The sequence below is a fragment of the Balaenoptera borealis genome (assembly GCF_965194805.1).
Source record: "Balaenoptera borealis genome assembly, chromosome: 1".
Classification (NCBI taxonomy): Eukaryota; Metazoa; Chordata; class Mammalia; order Artiodactyla; family Balaenopteridae; genus Balaenoptera; species Balaenoptera borealis.
This window is the reverse complement of record NC_138860.1, coordinates 74914192-74940282: the sequence shown is the minus strand read 5'-3', so window position 1 is coordinate 74940282 and position 26091 is coordinate 74914192. Positions and strand designations below refer to the sequence as shown.

Sequence of the window (26091 nt, the reverse complement as noted above, 5' to 3'; positions counted from 1 at the left end):
ATTCTCTGCACTTCCTGGACTTATTTCCTTTCCCATATTAGGGAAGTTTTCAACTATAATCTCTTCAAATATTTTCTCAGTCCTTTTCTTTTTCTCTTCTTCTTCTGGGACCCCTATAATTCGAATGTTGGTGAGTTTAATTTTGTCCCAGAGGTCTCTGAGACTGTCCTCAATTCTTTTTATTCTTTTTTCTTTATTCTGCTCTGCGGTAGTTATTTCCACTATTTTATCTTCCAGGTCACTTATCCGTTCTTCTGCCTCAGTTATTCTGCCATTGATTCCTTCTAGAGAATTTTTAATTTCATTTATTGTGTTGCTCATCGTTTGTTTGCTCGTTAATTCTTCTAGGTCCTTGTTAAACGTTTCTTGTATTTTCTCCATTCTATTTCCAAGATTTTGGATCATCTTTACTATCATTACTCTGAATTCTTTTTCAGGTGGACTGCCTATTTTCTCTTCATTTGTTTGGTCTGGGGGGTTTTTACTTTGCTCCTTCATCTGTTGTGTATTTGTATGTCTTCTCATTTTGCTTAACTTACTTTGTTTGGGGTCTCCTTTTCGCAGGCTGCAGGTTCATAGTTCCCATTGTTTTTGGTGTCTGCCCCCAGTGGTTCAGGTTGGTTTATTGGATTGTGTAGGCTTCCTGGTGGAGGGGACTGGTGCCTGTGTTCTGGTGGCTAAGGCTGGATCTTGTCTTTCTGGTGGGTAGGACCGCGTCCAGTGGCGTGTTTGGGGGTGTCTGTGAACTTATTATGATTTTAGGTCTCTGCTAATGGGTGGGGTTGTGTTCCTGTCTTGCTAGTTGTTTGGCATGGGGTGTTCAGCACTGGAGCTTGCTGGTCATTGAGTGGAGCTGTGTCTTAGCATTGAGATGGAGATCTCTGGGAGAGCTCTTGCTGATTGATATTACATGGGACAGGTAGGTCTCTGGTTGTCCAATGTCCTGAATTCGGCTCTCCTACCTCAGAGGCTCAGGCCTGACACCCGGCCGGAGCACCAAGACCCTCTCAGCCACACAGCTTACGTGTAAATGGGTTAAATTCTCCAATCCAAAGGCCCAGCATGGTCGGCCGTCTGTGCTCTGCTCAGTCCTCCAGCTGGGCATTGTCCTCTGGCCCGGTTGATATGGATAGCCTGCTTTGGATCCAGGTCCAGCTGCATACCCTGGCATCTAGAAGAAGCAGCCGATGCCCCCATCCTCCCCTATCCCTGCTGCAAGTCAATACAATCCTGGAGTGCCCAGAGGGCATGTTTTAAAAAGTAGTAGAAGACAGAAACAGACTCAGACAAACAGAACAGACTTGTGGTTGCCAAGGGGGAGGCGGGATGGAGGAGGGATGGACTGGGAGTTTCGGGTTAGTAGATGCAAACTATTACATATAGAATGGATGGACAACAAGGTCCTACTGTACAGCATAGATAACTATATTTGAAGTCTTGGGATAAACCATAATGGACAATAATATAAAAAAGAAAGTGTATATATATATATATATATATATATATATATATATATACACACACACACATACATATATATACACATATACATATATACACACATATACATATATATAACTGAGTCACTTTCCTGTACAGCAGAAATTAACATAACATTGTAAATCAATTATACTTCAACAAAAAAAAATGTAGTGGAAGATTAAGTTGGATAAGAAAAGTGGATTGGATGATGTGAGAAATAGACTAGTACCAGAATAAGGAGTCTAAATTTGAGCAGATAAAAGGGCATTGCAGTTTCTCACTGTGATATTGTGATATAATAGGAAATATATATTTGGTCTTAGTCCCTGGCTCCTGGCTAGAGCTACTAAAAAACCTACTAAAAAACTGATAAAGGTGCTAGGAGCATCCTCTGTTCTAATAATTGGTCTTTGACCCTAGTTCCTAACACAGAGCTCCTAAATACCTTGGGTAATAGGAGCATCTTTTGTTCTGAGGCAACTTTTGGTGAGCTCCTGGATAACTTCAGGATGAGGGCTGATCACCAGAAAGACCAAGCCATGATTAGAAGCTTGGAACTTTCAGCCCTGACCCCCATTCTCTGGAGAGAGGAAAGGGGAGAGGGGAGAGGCGCTGGAGACTGAGTTAATAATCAATCATGTCTATGGGATGTAACCTCCATAAAAATCCCTAAATATGGGGTTGTGAACACATCAATGTGCCAGGAGTATGGGGCACCCCAACTCCATGGATACACAAGCTCCTGTGCTCAGGACCCTTCCACACCTCACCCTATGTATCTCACATCTGGCTGTTCCTCTTTATCCTTTATTATATAACTAACCGGTAGACATAAGTGTTTTCCTGAGTTCTGTGAGCCATTCTAGCAAATTATTGAACCTGAGGAGGGGGCTGTGGGAACTCTAATTTTTAGTCCATCAGTCAGAAGTACAGGTGACAACCTGGGACTTGCAATTGGCCTCTGAAGTGGTGGCAGTCTTGTGGGACTGAGCCCTTAACTTGTGGGCTCTGACACTAACTCCAGCTATCAACAGATAGTGTCAGAACTGATGCTGGTATCAGAGAATTGGCCATACGGGAAAAACCCCACACATTTGGCGACCACAAGTGAAACAGTGTTGAGAGTAGAAACAGAGTTTTTCCCTTTTCACTCACCTAGAGAAGAATACAAAGTTAAAACGTTATTTTGCACCTGTAGCAAATCTGTCCTAATTTTTGGTTCTGAAAGTATAGTGTCTGACACATACAAATATTCAATGAACTCCTGTTGACAGTATCATGGCCGTTATCTTTACAGTTTATACAAAATCTTTGCAATCTTGTCAATTCTGATTAACCTAGGGGTTAGAATCTTAGTTTAAATTTCTATTCCCTACTAAGCTACCACCCTATGTGGTTTGCCACTCTGCTTTCTGTCTCCAAGCCTAAAATGAAAACATAACACAATGAAATAAAATGTCCTCACCCCACCCCGAACAACTACACCCCCACTGTGGTTAGGGGAGAAATAAAGTGATTTTAAGATAATTCATTGTCACTCGAGTTGGGAATGATCTCCTAGCATAATATAGTCTGGTTTATTCCTAAGAAATAAGTCAAAATTATGTTAATACTGTGATTATGAATTTCTCATATAGAGCAAATAGTGGTTTTCCTAAGGAAATTAATCCTTGGGGTGGAGTAAATGCATTAAATGTGTTGTTTTAGTTAATATTAGCTCCACGAAAAAACTTTTGGTGGAGCCCGCATCAATGAGCAGAACCAGAAGCAAATGACAACCAACAAATGGCTATAGCTGTGAAATTTCCTGTTAAGACAAAGGCAGAAACAGCGAGCCTGGAACTTTACTCTTTTTCTTTGGAATGATCATAGGTCCCAGGGAAATAAGGGCTGGGAGAGACACTGGAAGCTGCCAAATTGTGGGAAAAGAGGGTTAGGAAGGTGAGAATACCTACACAGGACATCTCTGAAGGCCTGGAATGCCCTTGTGAGGCAGGCTGCCAGTCTACCCAAAAGCCTACAAGGGGGCATAATCCCTAGAACACAAGGGAAAAGTAGATCAAAGAATCCAGTCAACTAAATTCTTCCCCAAAGAACTGCTCAAGGCTTCATAGGTATTTTGTGAGTATTGTAGGGGGTTGGTAAAGGGTGGAAGGTATCTAGGGATACAATCTTTCCTAGAAGGACCCAAGGATACAACCTGAGGAACATAAAAAGAAGGGGTCTACTGCTCAGGTTACAAAAATTAACACTGTCCCTACCAGTTATAGGGTTCAAGATTAGGTAGCACAGTACAGCAGATAAAGACAGAGTTTCCCCCATTAGATTACATGGGTTCAAATTTTGGCTCCGTTTTTCTAGATATATGACTATAAGCAAATTGTTTAAGTTTTTTAAGTGAGTTAAGTTTTGGTTTTTCATCTGAAAAATGGGAATGGAAACTACTTCATGCAGTTGTGAGAATTAATGAAATAATACATGAAGAGGACCTAGCACCTAGAATATCTTCTATGAATGTGAATTATTATTTAAGTACTGTATGCAAAAGGTATATAAATGGAAATTGTCATAATGGGTTATCTTAGGAGCAATATTCAGGTATCAATTTTGAATTTATATGGTCAACCTGTTTATCAGGTTGCCTGCTTAATAAATAGTCAGTGAAAACTGAAGGGTAATTTTTTCAAATACTAACGATGAAATTAGATACTCTTACTTGGTACTTAATGTAGAAATGTTTTGATAAAACACTCAGATACAGTCTCCTTTCTGAGAGAAAACAGGATTCGGGGCTATGAAAAGATGTTGAGAACTCAGAAGTTATTTCCTTCTAAGGGTTCATTAAATAAAGTCCATACTAGAAGAATTACTCTAGATAATAGAAATCACTAGTAAAAAAGAATCTATAGGAATGACAACGTGACACTAACACTCTGACAAAAAAAAAAAACTAGTTATCTCCAGAGTTTTCTGATTTATGATACTGTCATTATTGGTTCTGTTTTTTTTTAACTTCCTTTTCCAAAATTTGTTATGATTAATTTTAACATAAGCGTTCATTAATATTAACATTTTCCCCCTTGAGAATCTTTTAAACTCCTTTGAAATAACTGGAAACACCACAGAATATTATGATACCAAAATTGGAAATACCCAGAGAATAAAAATTGCATTTAAAAAAGTCACATTGGACAAATATTTTTATCAATATCCAATTTTTTGGACTATTAATTCCTAAGGCTCTCTATACTGTGTTAAAATAATATAGGTTGATGTGAAAGCTGGGGATAGGATACTAGGACGTTAGAATATAACATACCAAATTTTTGCTTCCTTAAATCTGCTTTAGAGTTCATCGCAGATTAACAGAAGACACATTTTATGGTTTCAAACTGAAAATTTCATCTGAATCCAAAACAAAGATACTGTTTACAGTACCTCAAATGTATAGCTCAGTTTCCAAATCTACTAACAAAGATGAACACAGCTGAGGAATGAAGTAGATTAACAGGTCTGGAATGATTAAAAGGTAATAAAAAGCAGACAGCTACTTTGAATTCAATGCTGCTTGTCTTCTTAAGCCTGAACTCTAAACATGTATCTTAAAGCCAATAAATTCAGAATCTAATTTTTTCCACCTAGAACATTGTGTTCAATGTTTACACTCTAATTCTATTTACTTATGTAAAAGAAAATGAAACAGAACTTCCAAATTGTGTAAGGTTAACATTAATACAATAGCGCCACCCAGTGAATATGCTGTGCAAATAAAAATGTTACTAGAATTTACCACTTTAAATATTAGTGCATCTTCAGTATACCTATAACCCCAACCTTTTAAATAAATTATACACTAAAATGTCAATTCACAAATATATAAAAGCATTTTTACCTATTCATTCATAATTAACTAGTTAGGACGTGTAAAGGATATTCCAACAGTTGTAAATAAGGGTTTTGTATATTAGATACTACTTGTAATGTTGGCAAGCAATAAATGGTAGCTGCCAGGTCAAAGAGGCACACTGTTTCCTCTCACATGAACTGTTAGGCAGATGTAAAACTATGATACTCATTTGCTTTAGTAGGTTTTACCTATACCTCACGATACATTGTTTCAAAGATTTTTTGATGCCCTTAATATAAAGTATGTGTTCATAATTTCACTTTAGCCTGCTATTCATGGTTAGTCATTATTTTTAAGACATGAATAAATATTATTTGTGTAAGTGAATTGAACAATGGCATCAATGATAGTCATCAAATTTGTAAACCAACTGATAATGTGATGTGGTCAAAAAATGCTAGTATGGGGCTTCCCTGGTGGCGCAGTGGTTGAGAATCTCTGCCAAGGCAGGGGACACGGGTTCGAGGCCTGGTCTGGGAAGATCCCACATGCCGCGGAGCAACTAGGCCCGTAAGGCACAATTACTGAGCCTGCGCATCTGGAGTCTGTGCTCCGCAACAAGAGAGGCCGCGATAATGAGAGACACGCGCACCGCGATGAAGAGTGGCCCCCACTTGCCGCAACTAGAGAAAGCCCTCGTACAGAAACGAAGACCCAACACAGCCAAAAATAAATAAATAAAAAATTTTAAAAAAAAGCTAGTATGACCTCAGATATCATTACTATTCTACTCTATACCAATCAGATCATAGTTGGAGTACTGTTTTCAGTTTAAAGTTCATACAAATAGAACACTTCTTTCTCATCTTTTTATTTTTCATAGGAAATATAAGCACATGGGGGAAAAGTATAAAGAACCAAAGTATATTCAATAAAAAGAAAATCTTTTCACTCTGAGCCCCAGTCTCCCTCCTCAGAGGCTACTACTATTACTAATTTCTCCTGTTAGATGGACCATGTTTAAAAAGGAGTAGTTCACAATTCAACAACAAACACTGACTGGGTACCCAGTTTGTGCTAGACACAAACGTTAGGTGCTAGGGAATCAAGTCATTTAGAATCAGCCCTGTGCAATAGTGGAGACAGACACAAAACTGATCATTTCAATAAAGTATAAACTTTTATTTTTTTCAGTATACAAAGAATACACGTGAGATCTCTCCCAATTGCATTGTATCTATCATTTTCATGTGTATCTTCCACAGGCATCTTGAGCTAGACATGTCCAAAACTCAATCACCAGTCACCTCCCAAAATGAGTTCACCTCTATATTTCCTAAATCAGAGAATGGCATCCCATTTATCTAGGGGCTCAAGCCAGAAAACTCTCACTCAGCAGATATTTATCAAGCATCTACAATGTCTAATGACGTCTAGACCATGAACATATGATAGCAAATAGGGTCCTCACTAAAACTTGTTTATGGAACTCATTCTTGACTTCTCTCACCTCTGCCAGCCCAATTCAGTCATCAAGTCCTGCCACTTCTACTTCCTGAATTCCAGTGGGATCTATTTCCATCCATGCTGGCAATACCCTAGTATAGGCTGCCATCTTCTTTCCCCTGGATTACTACAATGAGGTCGTAACTGGTTTTCCTTCCTTCAGTCTTGCCACTCTTCAATTCTATTTTCTCACAGCAGCTAGTCATCACCTAAATACAAACCTAATCTTGTTGAAACCCTTTAAACGTCTTATTACTTTTAAGAAGAAGTCCAAACGCCTTAACATGACTAGTAATACTCTTCATGATCTGGTGCCTCTTTACCTCCCAGCCCTGTGTCTAGAATCTCTGTTCCTAGGCTGTGCTCTCCTCTCATGTCTGGGCCTTCACGGTTGTTACCTCTCTTGCCCTCCACCCTTTAACTTGGCCAATTTCTAGCTAGTCTCCTGCATGGAGCCACTCAGACTAAACCACAATTTTTTTTTTTTTAATTACTTGTCTCCCTTCCCTATGAGAGTATAAGCTCTGTTAGGTCAATTATTAGATTATTATCACATATGCTTGTTCATTATTATACTTCCAGTACCTAGCTTAGTGTCTGGCATAAAATAAGAGGCTCAATAAATATTTTTTGAATGAATAAATCTATACCTAGAAAGTCAGAAGGAAAGTCAACTAGTTCAGACTGTGGATTAGGGAAAGGCTTCTTAGAAGACATCTGAAAAGTAAGTAAAGAAAGTAGGGATCAGGCAAAGAAAATCAAGACAGTCCAGACGGAGTCAACAAGAATAAGAAAAGGTCTCAAAGTATAAAACAGCCTCATGAATGGGCAGTGGGTGTGATGGGAGATGACAGTGGAAACATAAACAGTGGCAAGATCATGGAGGTCCCAGGGTGCAGGTTATGGAGTTGGACTTTGTCTTGGAGGTGATGGTGGGAGGGGTTGTAGAAGTTTAACCAGACCAGTGAAATAGTCAGATTTACATTTAAGACTGATCATTACGGCTGCTACTTAGAAGACAAAGTGGGGGATGCAGGTGAGGGTTGTAAGGCCCGAAGCAACAGTGAGATAGATTGGGCAGTTGAAAAAAAAGAAAGGGATAAATTAGAATTTGAATGGCTCAGGAGCCCTCCCAAATGCATCTATCTAGGAGGCAAGGAAATAAAAATCTGAATCTCAAGGAAGAAGTCAGGGATAGCAGTAGTTTTTGGATCCTTAAGCAAATAGATTAAAACAATGAGAATGGATGATACTCTGAAGGAGAAGATTTATGCAAAAAAAAAGAAAAATCAAGGTTGAAACTTACACTGTATAAAGGGCAGAAAGAGAAAGAGCCCCCTAAGAAGCACGAGATAGGCAGAAGACACAGGAGAGAAGCAAAGGGACTTAGGTTTCAAGAAGGGTCTGATTAATGGTGTAAAATGTAGCAGAGAGGTCTAGAAAGAGGCACTGATTAATAGCACAGGAGGAGTAGGCACTATTCATCTTCTGAGATCAATAAGAGAGAGGCAGATAAATGCGGTGGTAAGGGAAATGGGTGGGCAGGAAGTTAAGGAATGTGCTGCATGATGGCTTGAATTTTCTCAATTAACTGGGAACAAGGTTGCTGGAAATGTCTGTGGCCCCTGGGAAATCTCTATATTCAAATAAGTGGGTGCTTGATGGCAAGGAGGGTGTAGGACCCAGTCTGAGTATTTCATCTGTTCATCCTCACTGACCCACTTAAAACAAAGCAGAAACAACAATTTGGAATTCCTGTCACTTAAAAAAGAGATTTTAAAAATTTTAACCAAAAGCACTAGCTACCACAGGACCACCACCTGAATTAAAGATAAAGTCCTAGTTGCAGGCTGCCATGGTCTCACTGAGCATCCCATCTTGTCAGTCAAAGGTCTGCTCAGTCCTTACAGGTCTGTCATTCAGGATCTAAAGTGCAATCTAGAAAAGGAACATGGAATTAAAATTAGAAAAGAAACTGGCATAAAAGTCGCAGATGCATGTGAATGTGTGTTAAGTGCTTGAAAAATATCTTTTACACTACTCTAGTCACCTTCAAATAAAAAGAGAAGTTGAACCTGAGGATGGCAAGGTAGTTATGAGAAATCACTGCAAGTTATAAGACAGGGAACTGACAAATGATAAAGGAGTGTCAAGAATTGGGGGTGAGCTGAAGCTGCAGACCAAGAACCTGTTGTACATCACTTTGTGTGATTTTCTCCAGGGTGCTCAGCTGGGGATTTATGGGACAGATTCAGGGTTAGGATTTTGACAGGCACTGGGGTCAGAGGCAAGGGATGCTGGGAGTTTGGATGTTGATAAACCATGCAGTCTAGGCTGGGAAGGGAGGTAATGGGAGGAGAGCTGACAGGGAAAATGAAATATAAGAGCAGATACAGAGCATGTGAAGGTATATAGGTCCAGGGGAAAAAAGATGCTACAGCCATAAAGAGTACTGGAGTCTAATTTTCTGCTGTAGTTAATGTCTTTATGGATAATGACAAAACTCTAGAAAGTTTAGGTTGGGATTTCTGGATTTCTGCCCTCTACTTCACAATGACCAGTAACAGACAACTGAATTTTGAAAAATCAGATCTACCCTTATAATCGAGACAATCTGAATAAATACCCATTCGTTTTTTTCTTAATTTTACTTCTAATATAACTATCAATTTGCCATATCTACAGTAAAATTATCCACCAAATAAACAATTATTTTATTGTAAATAGAGTCATCCTGCTCTTCCTTCACCTCATTTTTCTCTCTCCATATGGTCCATTCTATTCTTCATTTACATATAGGTCACTCTTTCCTTGTCTGGACTCTTAACAATGGTTCAGGCATTTGTCAAGCACTTACCATTTGCAAGATATTTTACTAGGACAATGTATAAATAATAATAGTCAAAATAACAGGTAATACTTATCGAGTGCTTACAATTCTGCCAGACACTTTACCTGAATGAATCCATTTAATCTTCATGACACCCTATAAAATATTATTGTTACTTTAAAGATGCATAAACCAGTTTACTTAGGTTGAACAACTTGCCTGAGTCCATACAGATTGTAAGCAGTGTGATGAGGGATTTTTTTTTTTTTTTTTTTTGGCTGCATTGGGTCTTCGTTGCTGCGTGCGGGCTTTCTCTAGTTGCAGTGAACAGGGGCTACTCTTCGTTGTGGTGCGCAGGCTTCTCATTGTGGTGGCTTCTCTTGTTGGGGAGCACAGGCTCTAAGTGCGCGGGCTTCAGTAGCTGTGGCACGCGGGCTCAGTAGTCATGGCTCGCGGGCTCTAGAGCGCAGGCTCAGTAGCTGTGGCGCACAGTCTTAGCTGCTCTGCGGCATGTGGGATCTTCCTGGACCAGGGCTCGAACCAGTGTCCCCTGGGTTGGCAGGCGGATTCTTAACCACTGCGCCACCAGGGAAGCCCCGTGATGAGGGATTTAAAACCAGCTCTTTCTGACTCAAGAGCTGAGCTCTCAGCCATTATGCTAACTATGGTCCTTTACCCTGCCTCTAAGAAGATACCGCCTAGTGGAGTATGTGCATGCACAAGTAATCAGTTTGATTTGGTAAGTGCCAATGAGAAAGGTCTTTTTTCTCTCCTCTCCTCACTCCAAGTATTTTTTAAAAAATCTATTTTCTAACTCACTTTTGAATTTTACTAGATTCTGACTCTTGAGAATTACATCAGTAAGTGGACATAGAAAAGGGAAAAGGAAGCCCTAAACTACTGAATATGAAATGTATTTTTATTTCAAATCGGTATAAATTTCTATATCAATAGGTATAGCCTCCACCACCCCCCTACAACAAAGCACCAGAATTTGTGTACTTTCAATACAGTCTTTCCAGTATTATTTTTCACTTGATTCAGTGCAGACTTCCCACCCAATACACCACCCTCACTAGATAATACTGTACGCTGCAGTCAGAAGCAAGTCCTATTACGGCTTCTAGAGCTCCAAGCCATAATAAAACTAAATGGTCCCCCCACCCCCGACAATTAGGCCAGTCGTACCTTCTGCTGCAAGACCCAGACTTGTGATCATGTATGAAGTGCCACGCATCATCTGAAGAATCCAACTCACTCCGGGACGTGCAAATTTGGGGAACAGTTCAATGTTGTTAGCACCGGGAGTGCCTGGCTCCTGTAGAGGGATGAATGAAGGGAGGGAGAACAAAGGACACGGGTTCTACACTAGATAGTGCCACTTACTATACAAGTGGAAACAAATCACTTCTGAGCCCCAGGTTTCTTGCCTGTAAATGTGAAAGGATTTGACCAGATGAACTGTTAAGACTGCTCCCACCTTTTGAAGTTAGGCTCACCAACGCAGAATCAGATGATCTGTGTCCAAATCCTGGTTATGCTACTTGTGAACTACTGCGCACAGCTTTGGGCTAGTTGCACAATATCCCTGATTTAATCCCTCATTTGATGATAGTATCTATTAGCCCCCTTTCCCTTTTTAATGAAGCCTAAATGAGATAATGCCTATAAGCATCCAACACAGAACCTGGCGTCTCAATCAACGCTCAAAAAATATCGGTGTTATTACTCTGAGACTCTATGACTTACCCTGCCCCACTGAGAGCCCCACGTCCTCCTTCCCTTGGCCCCTTGAGTTTAGCTCGTTTCCAGAAACCCTCTATTCACTTTCGCTCTTCACCTCGGACTCCAAAACTGTTCAAAGGTCTCGCGGAACTTCGTACCAGCCCCGGACTCCTCCCCCAAACCGCGGCGCTCCCATTTCCTGCGGAATTTAGGTCCGACTAGACGCCAACTCCGCGAAAAATAGTTCCGCTCGGAGCCCGACGTCCTCTCTCGCAACTCCAGCACCAGCCGTCTCGTGTCTTTTGAGCCCAACCGGCACCCGGCGCGGCGGAGCGCAGGAAGTGGGCGGGGCGGAATGGGGTGGGACTTCCAGTAGGAGGCGGCAGGTTTGAAAAGAGACAACGGTCGGTGTTTGCTGATTTTTGAGTTCGCCTGTAGCTGCTCCGCGGACTCGCAGCCTTCCTGTGGGCGGCTGGTGCGGTAGGTGAGTGCAGACACTCTCGGACAGAGGACGCGAGACTGAGTGCGCCCTCTCGCTCCGGAGCAGCCAGCCGGAGCCTGGCAGTGTTTTCGTTACGCATAGAGCTGGGGAGGAGGCTGGAGAAGCCAGCCCCTGGGAGGTAGGGGAAAGCTCATAGGTCGTTTTTATTGGATTTTAGTCCCCCAAACAACCTGAGCCCAGTTCCTACGAAACGAATGGGTGTTTGCTAGTACAGCATAGACTACGGGAAAAGAAACTTGAGGTGCAGCTGGTCAGTTAAATCTTGTATTTGTATATTTTTAACCCAGTTATTTAGAAGGTTATGGGGTTGCAGATGCTGGTCCACTGTCTTTGTAGACAAGTCTCCGTTGCTCAAACATCGCTTAACCAAAGTCAAACCCAAAAATCAAAAGGCAAAAATATCATGCTTAATCCAAAAGTCAGAGGAAGAGAGCGGTGTATGCGTGGCGCTTTGCATGCGTGGCACGATCATTCTCCCTGAATGAGTTCAGGAAACTTTTTACTTAATTTTTTGAGGTTGGGAGTCTTTTCTCTTTGTTTTTGTTTAGCCTCTGGTTCCTGGGAGTTTGATTTCCACGATCTAGTTTATTTTAGAAAAATGAAGTGTCTGAAATTTAATCGGTATTCTTTCAATACCTACTGTGCACAGGATCGTGGTGTTGCAAATAAATGAGGAATGGAGGGGTAATTAGTAGTAAATGCCTGCTACTTGGTAGGCGATCTGAGGGTCACTTTACATATACTAGGTCATTTATATACTTTATCCCACCAGAGCTCAAACTGTATTGGAAGGCCTCTCTCCCCCTCTCTCCCCTCTGTCCTTTTCTCTCCCTCTCCTCTGTCCGGCTCTCCCTCCCTCTCTACACACACACATGAATGAATTGGAACTGAAGTTGTACTATCAAAGAAAGATAGAAATTGGATATGGGAGGTGGTTCCAAAAGGAAACATTGGAAATTTGGGAAACGTCTTGAAGGAGACTAACTTGTAACAGAAAATTCATGAGGTTATTTGATGTGGTGGGTAGGATGAGTAATTAAAGTATTTTTGTAAAGATGTTACATGATGCATTTGGTGTTCTATACAGATTCATCTGATAGCACAGTGTGCAAGACTTTAGAAGAGAGGGATGTGCGATAATAATTAATGAAGCTATTTTACACCTCTTTCTCTATTGAGACCATCTCTGATCCAGATATAGTTTGTTTTGGAAAGTTGACTTTTTCTGCAGTCTTTGGGCAATTGATGATTTTTAAATCTATGACTTAGGTGAAAATATAGAATGCATATTTATGTTGAAAAGGACATATAATATATGAGGTGTCAGAATCTGGATCCAAAAAGATTCTGGCTCTAGAAGGAAAGCTTGGAATTATGAAATTCAATAATAGGAAATAGGAATAATAGGACATTCAATAATAGGAAATGCAAATTACAAAGTTCAATAATAGGAAATAGGAATAATGGGAAATTCAATAATAGGAAATGCAAATCCTTGCTTAAGGTTCAAATAATCAATTATGTAAACAGAACATGGGGAAGTCCTGGCTTGTTGGCTACGAAGTCACGTAAGAAGTCATGGAGAAGCGGGCTATGCTGAAGAAGTTCTGGGAGTTTCAGTCAATCACACACACACATATATATATTTGTCAATAGGTGTTATAGTAGCACAAGATCAGCAGTGACCATCATCAACTGTGTTGATATTCTGCTCTAAGCAGACCATATCTGGAGTATTGTGTTCAATTTGAGCATTACACTTTAAGAAGACATTGACAAAACAGTTTTAGAGGAAAGTGAGTAGAATGGTAAACTTTTAAAAACAAAGTCGTAAAAGGAGTGGCTATTCTTAAAGTATACTTACCTTAGACAAGACAGGGCTAAGCAGAGATATGATAGCTTTCTTCACGTTTTTGAAAGTGGAGTCATAAAAACAAGGATTAATATATTCTAAGTAGTTGCAATGACTAGAAGTAGGACCAGAAGGTAAGAGTTACAACAAACATATTTCTACACAGTATGAGAGAGAGTTATCTGATTATTAGAGACATACTAAGGTAGAAAGTTTCCCTGAGACAGTGAATTCTGTGATGTTTGCAAGTGTTTAAGCAGAACTGAGAAGTTATTTGTTAATCATCTTTTAGAATGGCTTCCTGCATTTGTCAGTGGTTAAAGTTGCCAAAGCTGCCTTTTAACCCTAACATTCAGAGAAACATTAGTAGCCTAAAGAAATAGATTTCCAGAATTGTGGGTCATTTCAGTTTGTTTGCAAAAGTGAGTGTATTCACTTTGGATCTCTGGGCTCACACTGCTTCTCTAGAGAGTAGGAGATCCATAAGTAATGAACCAAGTATTGTTAACCGAGTGGCGGAGAAAGTGGCTTCTGTTGCTGCTGCTTCTACGACTACTGTTACTATTGCTATTCTGTTAGGCATAGCTAGAGATATGGAGAAAATGAAAGTGTCTTAGCTTACTGTTGCCTCACAATGCAGTGCCAGAGTTCTATAAACATTATCACAATACACTGTGGCAAGTATTATAACAGAGTTCAGTGCTAGCTGTAGGGTAGGGTTTCTTAACCTCAGCATTATTGACATTTTGAACTGAATAATTCTTTTCTGTTGATTGGCCCCCTTTTGCATTGCAGGATGTTTAGCAACATGCTGGGCCTGCTACCCACCAGATTCCAGTAGCGTCCGCACTCTAGTCCTGACAACCAAAAGTGTGTCCAAAGTTGTGAGAACTACTGCTCTAGGAGAACACAGGTGGGAATATTTTACTATCTAAGGACATTAGGGGAAGTGGTTTTTTGTTTTATTTTATTTTATTTTTCAAGTTCTCACTCTAGTGATTGGAATTCCTGCCAATTACAGTTGTTTTTTTTTTTTTCTCTCTCTTCCTACTTACATCTCAAACCTTATTAATTAATCATCTCACTGTGTGTACATTGAATAGAATGTTAAATCAGAATACAGTTTTATTATTTATGCTGTTTTGCTGTTGTTTGTGTATAGATTCTGTTGATAGTGTTGCCTATATATCTTGCTTTGAGGATTAATTCTCAGGATAGATCTTATTAAACTCTGTGCCCCCCAGATTTAAAGAAGTTTCTCATCTGTCTGTTCAACCTGTCTTCTTTCCCATATGAAAGAAAACAGCATTAAGAAAACTAGAAAATGACTGTGTTGCTTTAGAATAAAAGTTATTTTAGGAGATATATACACATATATATATATATATATATATATATATATATTGTCTTTCATGTTATCTTACTAGGATGTTTGATGATTTGATGGTAGTTAACACTACTATCAATATAGTTCAACCTTGGGTTGTTAATTTTGTCCTTATATTTATCAGCTTCTACATAATGAAAACTGCCTGTTGTGCCATGTTTCTGATTTTTGTTTTCAATTCCTTCAGACTAACAGGAGACTCCCAAGATGGAAACTTTGTCTTTCCCCAGATATAATGTAGCTGAAATTGTGGTTCATATTCGAAACAAAATCTTAACAGGAGCTGATGGTAAAAACCTCTCCAAGAATGATCTTTCTCCAAATCCCAAGGTAAAATGTGATTGTGTTTGCATGTGGTTAATGTTATTTGAAAAGAAATTAAACTACTAGGTCTATAGAATGTGGAAAGGCATGTATATTACTGTTTGATATAGGCTAGTCATTTTAATCCAGAGAAACTCTCTCACCTAGTGTAATTTTAAAATAACATTAAGTTTATATGTGGGGCAACTTCTACATTCCCATTAGGAATTCAAATCTTTAATATGGTTGTTTTCTCCCCCGACCCTGAAAAAAAAGCTTCTAAACCATAGGCATATTAAAGTATATTAAACTTTTTATTATCGGAGTAGTGGTCTGAGGGTATCATTTATTGGTAAAGCTTGAAGGAACTTAACTCCAAGTGGTTTCCAATCAGAAAAAGTGCTTAGAAACAGTCTTCTTTGGAAGCTTACAGATTAATTTTCTTGCATTATGCCCCAAGGGGGAATTGACTTGTTTTGACAGACACTGTTCTTTATATCTTTAGTTATTAAATGCAAAAAAGAACTATTCATGTGTCACAGAAAATCCCAAAGTCTCCTTCCAGTTTCCTGTGTTCATCTTGAAGTGATAACATAATAAAACCTGGTTTAATGATGTAGAACTTAAACTTCTTGATATTGATGCCTCTTTAATTCTTTAAAATAGAACAAATAATCTCAGAATAAATGAACTTGTATATGGATGAGAACAGGTTCTATAGGCCAGCATTTGGGAACCACTGATTTAGAAGATAAAAGTTAAAAATCCCATACTATCCTATTAAATTTATACCTCCTCGATCATAGTAGTCACTTTAACAGCTAAGGCATCTTAACCTTAACATCTGAGGCACCAAACAAGGTTTCCCATGTTCTTTTTAAAAAAATACACCCTCATTATTTTTGTCATATGTCTGACAACCTGTTTTGAAAGACTAACCCATCTTCCATTCCCTAATGTGGATAGATTGCCTGGATTGGATTTGAATATACTTGCTGACATTCTGTATATAAGCTTAAACAACTGATCTTATTGACACTTATCACATGTGAGCAAACTGATAAGTATATAAGGTGTTTTAAAATTTGGAAAAATTAAGAAATATTTCAAGGGGATTGGAGTAATGTTATCACTCTTTTCTTCTTTGTATCCATTTACTGTAATATTGGACAGCAATGGGGATAGTGGTGCAACAGAGTATTAAAAGTTATTTTTCTATTGTAGCCTGAAGTCTTGCATATGATCTACATGAGAGCTTTACAGATAGTATATGGAGTTCGACTGGAGCATTTTTACATGGTGGGTTTAAGATGAGGCAAAATTATGTTTTTTGCTGCATTTCTCATGTTTACATTGAGTACTGGTTTTCAGGATGGGAAGTTCTTGACTTTATTTTTAACAGAATCAAGGCTTATTTAAAATTAATGTCACTTACACGGGAATCTTAGGCATAATAATGGCCTATACTGATAGCTTTAGTAAGATGAAAACTATTACTAAAGACCTAAATGACACAAGTTATTGATGCTATGCAGTTATTGACAGATTTACAGTTTGTCTTCAGAGACTATAGTAAGCAACAACAAAGTCTTTACAGATACTGTTCTCTTCTCATGAAGGACTCCCAAATTAGAGTAGGAGATACGCACTAAGATTGAAAACAATTGAAATAAGGCAATTGAGCTTTTAGCAAATTAGGTATTTCTAGTAGGAAGATTATTTTTCTTAATCTTTTTTTGCTGTTGTTGTTAAATCATCAGGGCATCATCTGAAGATGTACAAAAATGTTATATCTGTAGAGTCTCACCAATATTATATATTATTTAAAAATCAAAGGGTTTGTCACTTATTTGCTACGAAACCTTGCTAAAGCTTAGTTTCTTTGTCTATAAAATAGGGATAGTACTCTGTCCTACTGTGGTTATAAAAATTAAGAAAGAATATATTGAAAATACTTAGCATAGTACCTGATATTTTGTAAATGCTAACCATTACCCCTTTATTTATTTTTTTTTGACATCTTTATTTGAGTATAACCCCTTTATTTTTTAATTCATTTAAAAAGTCTTTATTGAGCACTGACTGTGAACCTAGCATTATTAATATTAATGACAACTCTAGTTTTGTGGCAGGATCTGTATTGTTTGCTTGTTTGTTTTAAATTAATGATAATAAGTTAATATATTTTGATTGTAATCTCTGATTAAGATTTCTTGAGGTTGACGATTTTTCTCATTTTGTCTAATCAATGTGTAACTTAGATTTTCTGGTTTATTTCATTTAGATGCCAGTGAACTCTGAAGTCATGTATCCACATATAATGGAAGGCTTCTTACCAGTCAGCAATCTGTTTATTCATTTGTGAGTAAAGAGTCATTATTTTCTTAGTCCACATTCATATGTACATTACATTCAGCTTTCTTAAAGACATTATTTTCTTTGGGAGGGAATTTCTACTATTTTTCTTTCCACTCCATCCCATAAATATCCAAAATTGTACACTTTCAGCAAACACAGCTAACTGCCTCCACCTGTGGCACCTTCAGTTCATTCAATTGATGTATTAAGATATTGTGAGTCTAAAATTGTTGGAGGGTTTTGCATTCTTGGAGAGTCCTAGTACCTCAAAGAATGTGGGTTGTTTATTAGAATCTGTAACGATACCTTGGTATTACATGAATATTTGTGTAATATGCAGAAAAAGTAGATTTCAGTGCTGTAGGATTATATATTGTAGTAGACTTCTGACTTGGTCCTTTGACATTGAGAAATATATCCAGAAATCTTTTTGAAAATAAGATGTTTATGCCCTTTGGCTTAGTATGTAATTCACAGTACACTTTTCAATATGCTTGCTCCACTTTATCTTCAAGGGACTCATTTCTGCCCATCTGTCGGGTGAATGACTTCGAGATTGCTGATATTCTATATCCAAGTAAGTGAGAATTTAAAACAATTTTTAACGGTTGGCTTCAATCTAACATTTTACCTTTCCATCAATAAATGTGAAAAAAAAAAGAGAAAAGACTTCAGGGAACTTGGATTTAGAAAGTATATCTGATTCTCAAGGATGAATTTTTTCATATCCTATTATTGGAAATTTTTCCTTTGTAAAGCCACAGAAAAGCTGTTTTTCTGATTAGTTTTTCTTAACTCCTTACATTTGAAAAATGTCCTGTAAATTTGAGAATATGAATACAAATAATACGCAAGCTATGATGTTGCATAGTGGGTTAATTATACCAGTTTTATCAACTGTAGTAATTACTTTTTACCATGAAGAAAGTACCTTTTAACACTGATAATAGTCATGATATTATATTAAAATGTAAAATTCTCCTAACTTTGTGTCCGTTTATTCATTTGACCCTTTTGTATTTATATATCAGGTTATCTTATGTTGAAAGATATTTGGTGTGCTATTTAAAAATTTGTTTTTATCCTCTTTTGGATCTCCTCCTTTTTTTGTTGTTGTTTATTGACATAATTTACACAAAAGTTCACCAATTTTAAATGCATAATTGAGTAAATCTTAACAAATATATACAGTTATATAACCAGTGCCACAATCATGACCCCCCCAAAGGTCCCTCACATTCCTCTGAAGTCAGTTTCCTTTGGTCACCCCCTTTTACCTGCAATCACTGATCTGCTTTTTATCACTATAATTTTTTGACTTTTCAGAACTTCATGTAAATGAAAGCATATAGTCTGTAGTCTTTTGTGTCTGGCTTCTTTAACTTAGCATAATGCTTTTGAGATTTGTCCATGTTATTGCATTTACTAGTACTTTGTTTCTTTTATTTTGGAATAGTAGTGTATCATAAGTATATACCACAATTTGTTTATCCATTGTCCAGTTGATAGACATTTGAATTGTTTCCAGCTTTTGGCCATTGTGAATAAAGTTGCTGTGACCATTAGTGTACAAATCTTTGTATGCACATGTTTTCATTTCTCTGGGTAAATACTAGAAGTAGAAATTCTGGTTCACGTCGTAAGTATATGCTATAGCTTTTTAAGAAACTGCCAAACTGTTCTTCAAAGTGGCTGTATCATGAAGCTAGTGCATTACCACTAGCAACATGTGATAGTTTCAATTGCTCCACATCCTCCCTGGACTTGATATTGTAGGTTTTTAATTTGACATGCTAGAGGCTGTCTAGTTGTATCTCATGGTTTTAATTCACATCTCCCTGATGACTAGATAATAATGAGCATATTTTCATATGCTTATTTGCTATCCATATGTCTTTGGTGAAGTGTCTATTTGAATCATTTACCTACTTTTTAAAAATTAAATTGAGTTGGAAGGCTTCTTCAGGTATTTTGGAAACAAGTAGTTTATCAGGTATGTGTTATGAAAATATCTTCTCTTGGTCTGTTGCTTGCCTTTTTAATTTCATAACTGTGTCTTTTCAAAGCAAAATATATTTCAATTTAGGATATTCTAATTGATCATTGTTTTTCTTTTGTCATTCATAAAACTATTTTTTGTGTTCTACCAAGAAATCTTGGCCTTAAGGATTTATTTGGCTAAATTTTATCCTATATTTTGCTGTAAGCGTATTGTAGTTTCAGCTATTATTGTTTAATGCCTGAATTTTTGTATATCATCTGAGGCATAGGTCAAGGTTCATTTTTTTTCCTTTATGCATATGGTTATAAAATTATTCTAGCACCATTCATTGAAAAGATTATCCGTTCCCCATTGAATTACCCTGGCACTTTGGTCAAAAGTAATTGATTAACCACTGTACATCTGTTAGAATGGCAAAAATCTAAAACACTGACAATACCAAATGCTTATGAGGATATGGAGCAACAGGAACTCTCATTCACTGCTTGTGGGAATGCAAAATGGTATAGTGACCTTGGAAGACACTTTTCAGTTTCTTACAAGACTAAATGTATTCTTACTGTTTGATCCAGTAGTCATGCTCCTTGGTATTTACCCAAACGTGTTGAAAGCTCATGTCCACACAAAAACCTGCAAGCAGATATTTGTTGCAGCTTTATTCATAATTGCCAAAATTTAGAAGCATCCAAGATGTCCTTCAGTAGATGAATGGATGAACTAGTACATCCAGACAGGGGAATATATTCAGTGCTATAAAGAAATGAGTTATCAAGCAATGAAAAGACATGCAGGAATCTTAAATGCATATTACTAAGTGTAAGAAATCAATCTACAAAGGCTGTTTACAGTACCATTCCAATTTTGACAATCTGGAAAAGGCAAAACTTATAAAGATAGTAAAAAGATCATTGTTTGCCAGGGACTAGAGGGAGGGAAGAATGGATAACCAGGGCACAGAGGATTTTTAGGGCAGTGAAACTATTGTGTATGATACTGTAATGGTGGGTACGTGTCATTATACATTTGTCAAAACCCATAGAATGTGCAACTCCAAGAGTGAACTCTAATATGAACTATGGTCTTTGGCTGATAATGATGTGTCAGTGTAGGATCATCTTTTGTAACATATATACCACTCAGGTGTGGGATGTTGATAGTGGAGTAGGCTGTGCGTGTACAGGGACATAGCATATATGGAAACTACTTTCTGCTCAATTTTTCTGTGAACTAAAGTGCTCTAAGAATTCTGTTTTAAAAAGTCAATGATCATATATATATATGAGTATATTTCTGGCTTCACTCTTTGCTCCATTGATCTATATGTCTGTCCTTACACCAACCATACTACCTTGATTACTTTAGCTCTATAGTAAGTCTTGAAATCAGGGAGTGGAAGTCGTGTAACTTTGTTCACTTTTTCAAAATTGTTTTAGTTATTCTGGTCTTTTGTGTTTCCATATAAATTTTAGAATCAGCCTGTCACTTTCAACCCCCCCTCCACTCCCCATAGCCTACTGGAATTTTGACTGAGATTACTTTGAATGTATAGTTCATTTGGGGGATAATTGACAACTTGATAATATTGGGTCTTCTAATCCATGTGTATATCCCTCCATTTATTTAGGTTGTCTTTAATTTTTCACAACAGTGTTTTATAATTTTCAGAGTACAGGTCATATACTTTTTGATAAATTTATCCCTAAGTACTTCAATTTTAAGTGATATTGTAAACTTCTTTTAGTTTAAATTTCTGATTGATTGGTTATTGCTAGTGTAGAGAAACAATTGATTTTTATATATTGACCTTATTTCTAGTAGATTCTTTAAAATAGATTCCTTAGGGTTTTCTACACGGACAATCATATTGTTTGAGAACAAAGACAGTTTTACTTCTTTTCCAGTCTAGATGTATTTTACTTATTTGTCTTTCCTTCTGCAGTGGCTAGGACTTCTAGCGTAATGTTGAATTAAAATGGTGAGAGCAGGCATCATTGTCTTGTTCCTGATCTTAAGGGGAAAGCATTTAGGCTTTCACCAGTAAGTATAACGTTAGTTTTAGGATTTTCTTAGATTGCGTTTATCAGGGTAAGCAACTTCTATTCCTAGTTTGTTTCGTGAATGGGTGTTGACTTGTTTTAAATTGCTTTTCTGCATCTAGTGAGAAAATCAAATGGTTTCTCTTTTTCAGTCTAGTGGATTACATTGTTTGATTTTTGAATGTTAAACCAACTTTGTATTCAGGATGAACCCCATTTGATTATGATACATTATGTTTTTTAATATATTGTTGGATTTGATTTGCTAATATTTTGTTGTGTTTTTGTGATGATGTTCATGAGGGCTATTGGTGTGTAATTTTTTTGTAATTTTACTGCAGTGACAGACTTTGTATATCAGGGTATTTCTGGCCTCTTAGGATAAGTTTAGAAAGATTCCCTCTTTCATTTCCAGGAATAGTTTTGTAAAATATGTGTTATTTCTTCCTTAAATGTTTGGTAGAATTCACCAGTAAATCCATCTGGGACTGGAGTTTTCTCTGTGAGAAGGTTTTAAATTAATTAATAATTCAATTTTTTTTTTTTAATAAATAAAGGGCTACGCTGCTTGTTTATTCCCAAAGCTACTGAATGAGATTTTGTAGGCTACCTTTTTCAGCAAGTTTATCCATTTCATTTAAATGGGCAAATTTATTAACATAAAGTTGCTCCTAATTTTCCCGTATCATTTTAATAGTCTTTGGGGTTAGTAGTGATGTCCCGTCTCTCATTCTGACATTAGTAATCTGTTTTTGCACTCTTTTATTTTTCCCTGATCAGTCTGGCTAGAGGTTTATCAATTTTTTTGAGCTTTTAAAAGAACTAGATTTTTATCTCACTGATTTTTATGTATTTTATTTCTTGTTTTATTGGTTTTTGTGCTATTGTTATTCCTTCTTTTTTCATGCTTGCTTTGGGTTTGCTCTTCTTTTTTTTTTTCTCCTAGTTTTTTAAAGGTTAGAAGCTGAGGCCATCAGTTTGAGATCTTTCTTCTTTCCTAATATAGGTGTTTAGTGCTAATAAATTTCCCTTTAGCCCTGCTTTAGCTGTGTCCCACAGACTGATTATAGATGGTTTCGTGTGTGTGTGCGCACGCACGTGTGTACACGTGCACATGCATTTTGGATTATAAATTTAAGCTCATCTTCAGCAGGATAGTCCTGTGCTTCTTTGGCTTCTGGGGTTGAGGCCATATCCCTCCTGAGATATCTTTTGCTTTTGGAAGTTATTCCAGGATTATCATAGGCTAAAGACCACTTTTTATCTTAATTCCTAATTTCGATAGTTCTTGGATCAAATATATAGTTTAATTTAAACCAAAAACCCATATGGCAATGGGCCCAAGGTTTAGAATTCTCAGAGGAGGCTATTTCCTTACTAGAGACAAGGCTGAGCCACTAGTAACTTTGTCATTTCCCTGCACTGTTATGAGAAATTTTTCTTTCCTGAATCTACCTTTTCTCTAAGGATGTAGCCTTTCTAGAGTCCCACATCTACTAGGGATCTCAGTTCCAGTTCCCTGTGTCATGTGGGTCCAAGGCATCATCAACTGTTTCTATATGAAAGTTAATAATCTAAACCACTTGCTTACTCAACCTGGAGTTATTCTCTCTTGGTTCTCCTCATTTCTGGCTGTTTTTTTTTTTAATAAATTTATTTATTTATTTAATTTTTGGCTGCATTGGGTCTTTGTTGCTGTGCGTGGGCTTTCTCAAGTTGCGGCGAGCGGGGGCTACTCTTCGTTGTGGTGCGTGGGATTCTCATTGTGGTGGCTTCTCTTGTTGTGGAGCACAGGCTCTAGGTGCTTGGGCTTCAGTAGTTGCAGCACACAGGCTCAGTAGTTGTGGCTCACGGGCTCTAGAGCGCAGGCTCAGTAGTTGTGGCGCACAGGCTTAGTTGCTCCACGGCATGTGGGATCTTCCCGGACTAGGGCTCGAACCCGTGTCCCCAGCATTGGCAGGCGGATTATTAACCACTGCGCCACCAGGGAAGTCCCTGTCTGTCTGTTTTTAATAAGACTTTCTCTTTATCACACATTTTCAGCAATTTGATTATAATGTGCCTTTGGGGATTTTATTTTATTTTATTTTTTTACCCCCACTTAGATTTGCTCACTTCCTTGGATATGTTTATAGTTTCTATCAAATTTGGAAAATATTTAGCTATTTTATAAAAGTTTTTTCTGCCGTTCCTTTTTGTAGGACTCCAATCACACATTTGTTATGCTGCTTGATATTGTCCCTCAGTTCATAAGTTCTCTATTCTTTTTTTTCTCTCTGGCCTTCATTTTAGATAGCTTTTATTGCTATGTCTTCAGTTTCACTAATCCTTTCATCTGTAGGTCTAATCCTATCTAGTGCATTTTTCATTTCAGGTATTTTATTTTTCAATTGTAAAATTTGATTCAGGTTTTCCCTTTCTCTCATAATGCTAATGCTTTTCTCTACCTTCCTGAACAAATGGAATATATTTATAGAATATATTCATAGGCTGAATGAATTCAAAGGCTGAATCAAGAAGATAGAGTTTTTATAAATTTTAGTTGCCTTGGCCTCTTCAGACTCTAAAAATTATAGTTGCTTTGTTCTCTCCAAACTCTAAACTCTATCTTCATGACTCAGCAAAACCATGAGTTCTGTTTATATTCTACCTCCCTGGGTTACAGCCTGAAAATTCCCTTAAGTGGTGGGCTAGTGCATTCATTAATAGGGTTCACCTCATTTTACTTCTCTTGTGGATTGCTGTCCTATAGTGCTCGTTGTTCAGTGTCTAAAATTTGTTGTTTTATATATTTTGTCTGGTTTTCTCGTTGTTTAAGATGGGATAGTAAATCTGGTCTCTGTTGTTCTTTCATGGTCAAAGTGCTTTTTTTTGGTTAAGATAATTCTGATCATCAAGTTAGAGCAGAAGTTCCTCACTTTGGTTAATTAGCATACACACATTTTTGTTCTGTAACTATGAGAGGAATATATGGTGGAAAAAGGATAAATTTTCACTTTTATATGATATTGTTTCAAAGATTTGTTTAAGGAGTCTTTCCTTCTGTTTTAGAGGCAAAACGGACAAGTCGGTTTTTAAGTGGCATCATCAACTTTATTCACTTCAGAGAAGCATGCCGTGAGACATACATGGAGTTTCTTTGGCAATATGTAAGATTTAAGTGTATTTTTTGGGTCACATACCAGATCAATAACATCATTTATGCACCACTAATCTGTTTTGAAATGGTTGTCACAGATACCTAATTGTTTTATGGCCATCAGAATTAAATTTACATATCAATATTATATTCATATGAAATTGCAGATTTTAGTAAGCTGATCTCAGAATGAGATTTTCTTCTATATTTGGTATCATTAGGGAGAAGCTGGGGTTTTTGTTTTAATTTTGTAGCTGAGACTCCTTTTCTCCTTTATTAGGAAATGTAAGGGAAGAGAATAGTGATAACCCATTCCTTTTCTTTGAAGTTTAATAGATAATGTAGTGTTCTTTAAATAACTGAGATATTTGACGTTTATATTTGCTTTCTAAATAATGGCCTAATTAGGTGTTTTGTTCTATTTATCATGCTTACTCAGCATTGCATTGTAAGATTCAGTTCAAGTAAATCACTTTAACTGATAGAAACTCATTTCATCAACAATTTAGGGAATTTGGAAAGATTATGGGTTATCTGTGTGATTTGTTCCCATCTGTCCTCAGTTTGAGGGTACCATACTTTTAGAAAAGCACCGGAGTAACACCAGAGAATTAGGCCTCTAGTGACTGAGCTACATTGATAAACATTCCCTTGTACAAATCATGTTCAGCTTATACCACCTAAACATCACATACTCTCCAAAGTGTACAGATGTATGTGCCGACACATACAAACACACAACTTTGTTTGGCTAATTTCGCTTCATTTTTTTAAGACATGGCTCAGACAGCTATCATTTCTGTGAACCCTCTGCGATACACCTTCCCAGCCATTGCCCAAGTCGGATTGGATGTCATTATATTCAGTTCTGTGACAAGTTGTTTTGTAGTTTTATATTCGTTTTTCTGACTTGTCAAGGAGACTGAACTACTTACGTCAAGGAACTACAAGTTAGTCTTCTTGGAAATTATTCCTGGTACCTAGCACAGGGCCTGACTGTAGTAAGAACTCAGCATTTGTGTGTTGAATAAGTAAAGGAATTCCTAAGTCACTTGTCGTAAATGCCAAATTCTTTCTTAAATTTCTTAGTTCTCATGGTGAAAGTTGTGGAGTGAGGAAGCA

General features: G+C 37.4%; 1 protein-coding gene and 1 long non-coding RNA gene across 11 annotated transcripts in view; one reads left to right on the top strand and one right to left on the bottom strand.

Moving 5' to 3' along the window:
• LOC309635975 overlaps nucleotides 1-11732 on the bottom strand; it is a 69389-nt gene extending 57657 nt beyond the window's left edge. For 2 of the 7 annotated variants that reach the window (XR_014249137.1, XR_014249138.1), the window contains exons 1-2: nucleotides 11415-11671; nucleotides 10854-10983 (exon numbers count right to left, since the gene is read on the bottom strand). This is a non-coding gene — a long non-coding RNA (uncharacterized lncRNA). Of the gene's footprint in view, nucleotides 1-6484; nucleotides 8774-10853; nucleotides 10984-11414 lie in introns of those variants that run through there. The other 5 variants (XR_014249139.1, XR_014249133.1, XR_014249134.1 and 2 more) reach the window with 5 other exon arrangements.
• An 18-nt stretch (nucleotides 11733-11750) lies between these two features.
• The window catches only part of NUF2 (NUF2 component of NDC80 kinetochore complex), a 30654-nt gene continuing 16313 nt past the window's right edge, over nucleotides 11751-26091 (top strand). Inside the window, exons 1-7 of one of the 4 annotated variants that reach the window (XM_082406072.1) lie at nucleotides 11751-11870; nucleotides 14540-14657; nucleotides 15319-15461; nucleotides 16659-16733; nucleotides 17719-17795; nucleotides 18308-18369; nucleotides 24882-24979. In XM_082406072.1, the coding sequence (XP_082262198.1) occupies nucleotides 15339-15461; nucleotides 16659-16733; nucleotides 17719-17795; nucleotides 18308-18369; nucleotides 24882-24979 (435 nt within the window). In that variant the 5' untranslated portion in view covers nucleotides 11751-11870; nucleotides 14540-14657; nucleotides 15319-15338. Of the gene's footprint in view, nucleotides 12011-14539; nucleotides 14658-15318; nucleotides 15462-16658; nucleotides 16734-17718; nucleotides 17796-18307; nucleotides 18370-24881; nucleotides 24980-26091 lie in introns of all 4 variants that reach the window. The other 3 variants (XM_082406073.1, XM_082406074.1, XM_082406075.1) reach the window with 3 other exon arrangements.